This window comes from Pyxicephalus adspersus, chromosome 5, assembly GCF_032062135.1.
Source record: "Pyxicephalus adspersus chromosome 5, UCB_Pads_2.0, whole genome shotgun sequence".
Taxonomy (NCBI): Eukaryota; Metazoa; Chordata; class Amphibia; order Anura; family Pyxicephalidae; genus Pyxicephalus; species Pyxicephalus adspersus.
Window position 1 is genome coordinate 74,466,991 of NC_092862.1, and position 10,284 is coordinate 74,477,274.

The following is a 10,284-nucleotide window of genomic DNA, read 5'->3' on the forward strand; positions in this document are numbered from 1 at the left end:
AAATCCTGCTTGGTGCATCGCATCTAACTGCAGATGCGTGCAGCGGGGTGGCGGGGACCCCCGGGCAGGCTTTAAAAGCAGATTACTCCGTAATCTGCTTTTAAATTTCCCGCCCGGCCAGGCCCCCCGACGGAGAAGTGCCCCGCCATCGCAGCGGGATCTTGCGATCGCCGCTGGACCGCGGGGATCAGGTAAGGGGGACCCCCAAAGGTACCCCGAGTGTGACTCGGGATTACCGCTTTTTGCAATTTTTCCTGCCCCGAGTCACACTCGGGAACACCCCTTAGGGGGTTAATTCAGTCTGTCGGAAGCTATTCTATCCCTCAGCCTGGCTTTCCACCACACCCCTCCCCCGTGACACGGGTCCTCACTGTCTTCAGTTCGTCGGAAGCTTTCGAGTGTCACGGGGGAGGGGTGTGGTGAAAAGCCAGGCTGAGAGATAGAATAGCTTCCGACAGACTGAATTAAAGAGCCGCAGCTTCACATCTAAAGAGCCGCATGTGGCTCGCGAGCCGCAGGTTGCCGACCCCTGGGTTAGGGACATCCGACGTACAGACACCTCCTAGATAGGAGTGGCTTCCTTGCTGGCTCTGGAGGGGGGCGGTTCGCATGACTTGCATTAGAAACCTTTTGCTAAACACAGCTGAGGTTGTGGGTGATCTTAGGGGGCCCTTCTGCTACCTTTTGTGACCCTTTAATGACCAAGACAAACTCTACAGCTGTTTCTTTTTGCATAATAAAGCACCATAAAGCTCCATAAAGTTATGCTGCTTTTTGCTTTGTTTGTGAATAGCTCACAGTGAGGATTTTATACAGTAACTGACACCCCGCTGCCTAATAATATGTTGAGACAAACATCTATCCTAATTGCATTTATTAAAAATAATGTACCTGTTCTGACATACAAATTCAGCTTAAGAACAAACCTACAGTCCGTATCTCGTATGTACTACCTGTACATGGATTCACAAATCAGCAAACGTGGCTGCATCCTAATGCACCAAGCATGCAGGCATGAATAAGTGGTTAATTTTTTTTGAGCCAAAGTTTTCCAACAAGTGTGTAGTTATTCTGTGTTAATATGAGAGGTTTGTCATTTGTTCAAGCTGACAATAAATCAGCAATATGTACATCAGTGGAACAGTGCAGCCTATTACTGAATGCACAACAAGTTGAAACCTTGAATGATTTTGCTTTACAGCAGCAGTATACCATGTAAGGTTTTACTCCTCATGAGGCTAAATAGGCAGAGATCACCAATACTTTAGGATTGTATAATACTATAAAATTCATGTTTGCATCAGTTTGTCGGGACCAAAGCCCCTAAGGTTGACAAACAAATTAGGCAAATTATAACTAAATTGGTAGAGCTAATAATATGGCCACTGAATATACGTTGTTAAGAAATATACTGTACATTATGTACAGTATAGAAATCTAATGTCACAGTTTTAACGCAATTCTGAGCATTGATCGATACAGCTAGGCCATGTTTTTCAACATTTTTCAAATAATCAGTTGAAGTAGAACTTAAATTAATTCATAACCCCTCCTACTTGCCTAATCACTCCTGGCAATCCTGATGTGATCCCCTGTGCATACCAGGAATAAATGAACTTCCACGTGCCTGCGCAGAAGTTACGTCATCCCACCCAAGCCAATCAAGATGGCCAAAGGTCATAAGGAGGAAGAAGAAAAGAAGGAAAATGGCCGGGCTCTAGGTTGGAATAGGATAGGTGAGTAGAGCAGGTTTAGTTCTGCTTTAAAACTGCTTCTTCTAAGCAGCTACTAATTAATACAACTCTGTACTTGTCAGCCAGAAATTTAAAAAAGTAATCATGCTTATAGTCACAGAGTGGGGTGTATACATTTTAAATAGATATCCTTTCCAACACATTTCTCTTTCTGGACTGAAATATAATATGTAGTACAGCAAGTAAAGCTAATACCTTCCTCTTTGCTTCACCAACTTGGAACAAGTATGCAGGTTCTGACTGGCTGCGTACTTGTTTCAGGTCAGTGATTGAATAGATACTGAAGCAAGAATAAGAATTACAGCCCAGATCTCACATTCTTATAAACAAAGTGTTTTAACCTGACACATTGCCAGCTTTGTAAATGCAATACTTACTGATGATGCTGCTGTGCACGGGATGAGAGAACCAGTAAAGTAAATATGGCAAAAGCTGCTCCAGGTAGTGACCAGCTTGCTACTGCAAATCCTGACCATTCAACAATTTCACCAAAGAAATTTGCTCCAGTAACATATTCAAACAATCCACCTACGGACAAAGGGGAAAACTGTAAAAGCAAATATCTATTCCGCCATAAACACAATGTTCAGCAATATTGTGCCACCTGTAAGCATTTATTATTGTTTAAATAGATCTTAAATGGTAATAGGTATATACTGACTGGTTAATGATTAGGAAATAAAAGTCATGTATGCAGGTCAGAAGTTCTGGCTTCAAATGTTACATACTTGTTCATGGTTTGTTACATACATACACTAAATGAATGTTGCCCAAGGTGAATGGTTGTGATCACTGGAATCAAAAACCCAGTATGTGTACAGCCATCCCCCAACATCATTTATCAATCTGTTCTTGCAGAATAATGAAGTACTGGACAAGGACTACCTCTGTACTTCACTCATCCTCCTCCCCCCCATCTTGTGTGTATATTCTGACAACCTTTTATTTTTGTTTCAATGAGATATCCAACATTTACATGTCAGTGATTCAAGGTTACAGATGCACCATAAAAATCAAGCCAACAATACCGGCTATCATATGTCTATCCTGACAAGTCCCTCTAAAACACTCGACTTATCATGAAACTTCTTACCGAATATTTTTATCCCTACCCCCATGGCACATAGACTGTAGAGGGACATGGAGTAGTATTTCCTGTTTTCATCACTTGACTTGTGATGTGCAATTTCTTAGACCTGCTGGACCACTATCAAACCTTAGTGCTGCTATAAAATATTAGGACACTCCAAAATAGAGTGGGCAATAGAGGTGAAGATGTAGTACTCTGATCTCTGATCTATTATACAGCCCCAGCATGTACTGTAAATTCCTTATGGCACCTAGCCTCCCCATTTGCTTACCTCCAAGTTTTTTTTTTACTCTGGACAAAAGCAGCAGCACAACAGTTGAGCCATATGCCCTGTTTATCCACACTATCAATCCATCCATACATCAGTATTCATCGTAGAAAATTATTTTTATAAACAGTCAGTATAGGCACTGAGGAGTTATTCGTTTTATTATTATTATTATTATATGAAAAAAGGAGTTCTAGAAAGTCAAGTGTTGGTGGTTACTTACCATAAGGTATTTTATAGCCTGACTCTCCAGGCTTTCTCAAATTCCTTAGTATGTGGTCAGAATAAATATTGATGAACATTCCAGAGAAGAACAGTACTGAGCCTGAAAAAAGGTGATTTTGTATTAGGATATGACTTTAATTAGTATAAAACTGCTGCAATATGCAGGAAAATACCAGAGCCTGTTCTTTTAAAGTAGAACCATATAAAAAACTTTGGTGAAGGAAGGACCCCGAGGACATGGTTAAAACTTTTCCTATTGTGTCCCCACTCATGAGATTTGTCTCACTGTCCCGACGACCACAAAAGTCAAATCTCACCAATGGAGACACAGACATCAATAAAAATTAGTAGGTTTTAACTTCTCTCTAATAAAAAAAAAATTGTATTTTTTGCTGTCTTTGTCACTATTACTGAAATTTTCACTTAATTTATATCCCAGTGACCATCACCTCCTCCCACCATCTGCTTTGATAACCACTCAATTCACTGACCCAACCCTACTCTATTCAATGTGAAGTAAATAAACATTTCTTTATTATTATTTACTTGCTTTATTAATATTATTTATTTTATACTCTGCCATTTGCTTGCAAAAAATGGTTACCAGCCAGGTAATGGAAAATTAAAATTACCTTTCAATATGTTTCCTCAAACATTAGGCAAGTTTGAAGAAACCCTGAATGTGTCAGAGAATCTGACCACTTTTATTTGATTGTAAATATTTTTTTCAAAGTATCACATCTATTCCAATCCATGAAACTGAGCAAAGTTTGATGATCAGCTAAATTTATTGTTGGTTGGTTGCAAAGCAGCAGAATTTATATATATATATATATATATATATATATATATATATATACACACACACACACACACACACACACACACACACAGTGTTCTCCCCAGAATTTTTTTCAGTCGGACAGGGGGAAACTGTAGGCGGGTGGTAAAAAAAAAAGTGGACGGGGTTAGACATGGCAAATTTGGAGCTCCTAGTTATTTATGCCATATGTATCCAGTAACCCCTGCTATTGTGTCAGTGTTCTACCTCCCCCCTATACTAGTTGCAACTTTCTAATGCCTGGCTTAGAAAGTACAATTTTTCAATTTTTGTGTATTTTAATCCAACTCTCTAGAGTTCCATGTTTTATTAGTGTAATTCCTTGTAGTAGTCTAATATTGTGATCAATGTAGCTTAACAAATTAGGCTTAGTTCACATTAACAGTAAAAAAATGCCCCTCCTGAGTGACTACTTGGAAACTGCTAGGCACCTGGGATTGGTAACCGGTGATAACTGCTAGGCACCTGGGATTGGTAACNGGATTGGTAACCGGTGATAACTGCTAGGTACCTTGGACTGGTAACCGGTGATAACTGCTGGGCGACTGGGATTGGTAACAGGCGGTAAGTGCTGGGCTTTTCAGGCCTAGCGTTTTTCAAGCTGCAGTGGTTCCTGGCGAGAGGAAAGTGAGGGGTAAACGCAGTAAATGCAACCTTACTGCCAATGTGAATTCAGCTTACCTTCAGATGTCACGTCTTAGCGCTATACCTAGGTAACACAAAGAGTTGACATCGCCATGGCATCATTACAACATAAAAACTGTGCCCATCAAAACACGCTAACCTGTTACACATGGCTTACCCTACCAGTACCTAAACCCCAATCTCGTTTTGATAGGCAAAGTTTTTTTTCATGTTCTAATGATGCCATTGTGATAAAACTTTAGGCGGTGTTATCCACAGATTTTCCCCACACGTTTTCAGTTTCCTAAACCTCCCCCCATACCGAAAAAATTGGGTTTCCAGTGTTAGAAATGGGTAGTAATGTGCAACAGGGCAGTGTGTTTGTCATAGTGAAATTTTAGTGGTGGTGGTGGTGGGGGGGGTTTATCAAAAGGTGTCCCCCCCACCTACATTTTCGGCTTTGTACACCCCACCATTCTAGGGAAATTGGGGTTCAAAGAAGAGAAGCAGGTAGGGTAACATATTACGACAGTTATAGTGCGAGATAAGTAAAAAATTTAGCAGAGGTCCCCTATTTGCATTTTTAATTTAGGACTCCAAGGCACACTTGCTTTTAATACTGCAATACTGTTGTATTTTCACAAGATTTTACAATTCTGATCCCCATATCATCAAATTTGTAAAAGCTGGGGTGCTGAAATTCTGAATGGTGGTAATATAAGTGTTCCCTGTGCACCCTGAAAATTACAAGTCATTGTGACATAGTTTAGGGGATATGAAGGTTTATACACAGAGATCTGTAAGGCTGAGGAATGTGACATGCTGCATTTACACACACTGCTCTGATGACATCATTACACATCCCCACTGGGCGGAGACATTGTTTTCACAATGTTATTTTTTTATAAAAAAGACTTGGCACAGCTATGAGATGGGGGAGGGACAGCCTGTGTCCTGATCTCCTCATAGCTGTGCACTTCTCACTCTGCCCGGCTCTAATAAGCAATCAGCTTTTATCAGCTGAGAAGAGGGCGAGCAGAGCAACCTCTCCGGTGTCCATTCAGAGCTGCTGAAAATGTGCCGGGTGGAATAATCACAGCAGGTGGGTGGCCCGCCCCCCAAAAACAGGCTGGGAAGAACGATGTGTGTGTATGTATATATGTATATATATATATATATATATATATATATATATATATATATATATATATATATATATAGCGATCTTTTATATACAGCAGTGGTCCCAACCTTTTGGTTGTCATGGACCACTAAACTTACAGACTCCGAACCATGCATGCGCGGGGAGCCGTGTGTCACTCAAAGAGGAAGAAACTTTCCCCAGAGTGATGTCATTATACCAGAACCCGCCCACTCTCCCATTACAGGTCTGAGCCTGTGATGGGGGAGTGGGCGGGTTGTGTTCAGAGAGACAACCCGTACACTGCTCTGAGCCTGCAATTCCATAAGGGAGGCATAGTTTGCGGCTCTAGTCAGTGCGCCCCGACCGCTGATCTACAGTGTACATTTTGTAAACTATTTGATTTGTAATAAAATAGTAAAAGTCTTACCTGCAATAAATCTTGGATCGTGTGTCCAATCAGAGGGAAAAGCAGAATATTTGACCAAATAACTGCTTTGTAAGTATCCATTGTAACAGCAAAAAATAAATGCAAGGGCAAAGGAAAGAAGCGGTGTTGGTTTTCCTCCACGAATCAAAAAAGGAAAAATAAGTGTCCTGTGGGAACATGATCAGACACATCAGACGCTTCTAGATCTGCTGTTCTGTGACACTTTTCAGCCTTCAGATTTAGATTTATCTTATCAATAGTTAAAAAGTAAAAATATATTATGGTAGAATATATATATTGCCTATAAAATATGGTGGTAACACTCATATGCAGCTATTTACCAAGAGGGGCAAAGAGAAAAGTTTTATGTAGTTAACATACTACTTTTGTAGAAGAATAAAAGTCTAAAAAAATCTATATTTACGATAGGAATATGATCATGATCAGATCACAATTAGGCCAATTCATATACACTACAATGTATATTTATAACACAAAATTACTATCCACACTTTGTGTAGCCCTACACACAACGGGGCACATCAAAGTCATTAAAATTGGGCTGTAATGTTTAGGCTCAAAGCTCTATAAAGTTTGATGGGGCAGAGCTCTATGACTGGAGGAGAGCTAGTCATATGACCTGCTCTCAAACAGTGGCTCTTTCTAGTCAAGGTGCTGTGCCAGCTTGAAAGGCCCAAAGATGGTGCAATGAAGACCACATTTGTCAGGCACATTGCTGTAATTTTTTTTATTCAGGAGCAGTATGGCAGTGATGCCTACCCACCAGAGGAAATTCAGATACACAGTTCACAATATGCTAAAAAACACACTGGGACACTAGCGTTTATCCATGATGTGACACAGGAAAGAAGCAGCCAAATTGATTCTGAGGTGTTCAGAGACATACTGTCTGCTCAAATCCAGCTTAATGCAGTCACATTGATTGGGAGGCGTTTCATAATACAGATGGACAATGACCCAAAACATACAGCCAAAGGAACCCAGGAGTTTATTAAAGCAAAGAAGTGGAATATTCTAGAATGGCCAAGTCAGTCACCTGATCTGAACCCAATTGAGCATGTATTTCACTTGTTGAAGACTAAACTTCAGACAGAAAGGCTCACAAACAAACATCAGCTGAATGCAGCTGCAGTAAAGACCTGGCAGAGCATTAAAAAGGAGGAAACCAGCATCTGGTGATGTCCATGAGTTCAAGACTACAGGCTGTCATTGCAAGCAAAGGGTTTTCTACCAAGTATTAGAAATGAACATTTTATTTTCAGCTTTTTAATTTGTCCACTTACTTTTGAGCCTCTGAAATGAAGTGACTGTGAGGCTTTAGTTCCTCAAATTTTTATGCAATCTTTTTGTTCAACCCACTGAATTAAAGCTGAATGTTTGCAGTTCAACCACATCTGAGTTCTTTCACTTAAAATGTATTGTGGTAATGTACAGAACCAAAATTAGAAAAAAGTTGTCTCTGTCCAAATATTTATGCACCTAACTGTACCTGTTGTAGATTAGACAAAGAGGAGGTGAAAGGCTGTGTCCTCTCTGATAGTGCAATGATCAGATCAGGGTGAATAAATTCATTGGTCTGGAGTGCAGAAACATATACGTCAGTCTGGGGAGGGATCTCCACCTAATGAAGCATTGCTTTTGCACCTTCAATGTTCCCATGTTGCCACAGCCGTAGGACTTTATCATTGACATCTGTGAGCGTGTGAACAGCAATAGAGGAGAAATATGCTAGTGGGCATAACAATATAAATTGTAGGATCAGGCACGGGCTGCGCAGATCATGGTGGAGTATTCATATAATAAATTGCTGTCATTTCTTAGAGCTTCTACTACCACAAGTCCTTTTCTCTGAGCTTGTATTACAAATGTCCTACAAGTAACAAAGCTGCAGATATGTTTAACCAACAAAATTGTAAAGTCATCCAAGATGTCACCCCAAACAAGTTTATAGGAAAATGAATGATTTTAAGCAAGGGATGGTTTATAAATAATCACAAAAATGCAGAATATCAGCTCTCATGTGTATATTATGGACTGCCACCAGCATTTGTTAGGGAATTTAGCTTTGAACCAGGGTCCTCTTCTTCTGCGCACATAAGTCAAAAGCAATATTCTACTGATACACTCGGCACTGAAAATGATCAATTCACCCTTTTGAAAAGGTGTTTATCATCTCCGCCACCAAGCAGTTTAAGTCCAGTAAAAGCTGGGAGATTGTGGTGTCTCATGTCCTGCAAACTATTCCGTTACGTCCTTGCATAACCCAAGCTGCAAATTTACTTCCAGCACAACCTCTGTGTTTTCTGTGACCACCACCCCAACACTACATGAGGCATTTGCCCCTCTAGGTAGCGGCGATTAAGACAGAAAAGGGAAGTGCTTTAAAAAAAAAAAAAAATAAAATCAATATTTTTACTTTATCTAAAAGTCTTGTCTAGCCTAATTTGGAATTTAGGTCCGCAATAATGAATGCATGTCTGAACATTTGACAGCTGCTCAATACCAACCACATCCATTCCATACAGGCGAGCCCATCGACCATAATACCAGGAAGAAGTGATAACCGTAGCGCCTGTGTGAACCAAAAGACATCAACATGTTATTCTAGGGTTACCTCCAACCTCTGTCCATGTATCATTAGTGGAGCCAATGGGAGCATTTATTTGTGAGAGTTAGGATGCGTACAGACGCCACCGGCACTATAGGTTTATTCGTTTCGGGTGAAAATCTTAGGTCTGTGCTGCTGACCCCCGATCTCGTCCAGCGATGTGTCCCGTCAGATCCCTGAACGATCGGCAGCCAGCGGCCAAGTGGTTTGCAATGGAGACGACACGCAGGGAGGTCCCCCGCTCATCCTCTCTACATAAGGAACAATATTGTCATGAACAACGCTTTCCAACAAATATGAAGCAGCAATAGGTTTACTTCACATGGGAGGACAGGAGTTCCTTACCACCAGTCACCACACTGTGGGGCTCCTCAAGGATTACGAATGGGGTAGGTACTGACTATCAAAATGACAGCGCATACCAGTGGCGACTATGTGGCGTCTTGTAGGCTGTAAGCCAAGCAGAGACATTATGTGTGGCCCTTTGGTCAGGGGCCCCTATAGCTCATAAGGAGACATCTATTGCATTAATATCATACAGTCAGGTCAGAAGGGAAAAGCCACCATACCTTTGAAAGTAGTGACAGATGAAGAAACCCATGAGAAGCTGGGAGGGTGTTGTCAGCGGAGGCTGTGATGCCAGATAATATAAAGGCACAGCCAGGGAGGGCAGCTCCTGGATGAACCAAGCCAACCGAACCGGAATGGCGGGCCCAAATGCCGTGCTGGTATAACGCCCATAGGGCATATTAATAAACCTTAACAAGGCAAAGGAAAGAAGTCCCATAAACACCATGAACTGGGACAAGAAATCCAGCAGGCGAGACTCATCTTCCAGAAACTCAATCATGCTTCCTCCTCCACTAAACCCAATACAATCTACAACTCCGTCCTGCGACCCACTGCTGCCACACCATAAATTCCGCCGCTCCTAAGCAACATCCACTCAACAGCGAGGGGGCGGAGACATTTGTTAATATTCAGCTAATCACGATAGAGGAAAGCAGAGTGGGCGGTGACGTTATCCACTCACACGAGTAAAGTTTCATAAGACTACTCTCAGGCGATTTGTCTTTAGCATTTGTTTCTTTTTTGTTGTCAGTTAATGTTCATACTAATTATTACCTTCCAACTAGATAATAACTACACATACCTACGTCAAATTACCGTCATATATTGAAGAATAAAATATACTATATCCAGTACTGCCCTTTACAAAGATGTCCTCATCAGGCAGTACACACGTGAGCAAGACTTGCCTTAATATTGGTTGATCACTTGA

General features: G+C 41.1%; 1 protein-coding gene across 1 annotated transcript in view; it reads right to left on the reverse strand.

Moving 5' to 3' along the window:
• The window catches only part of SRD5A1 (steroid 5 alpha-reductase 1), a 14,207-nt gene extending 4,278 nt beyond the window's left edge, over nucleotides 1-9,929 (reverse strand). The window contains exons 1-4 of the mRNA XM_072411876.1: nucleotides 9,572-9,929; nucleotides 6,374-6,540; nucleotides 3,336-3,437; nucleotides 2,132-2,282 (exon numbers count right to left, since the gene is read on the reverse strand). Coding sequence (XP_072267977.1) covers nucleotides 2,132-2,282; nucleotides 3,336-3,437; nucleotides 6,374-6,540; nucleotides 9,572-9,852 — 701 coding nt within the window. The 5' untranslated portion in view covers nucleotides 9,853-9,929. The remainder of the gene's footprint in view (nucleotides 1-2,131; nucleotides 2,283-3,335; nucleotides 3,438-6,373; nucleotides 6,541-9,571) is intronic.
• Nucleotides 9,930-10,284: the final 355 nt, after the last annotated feature.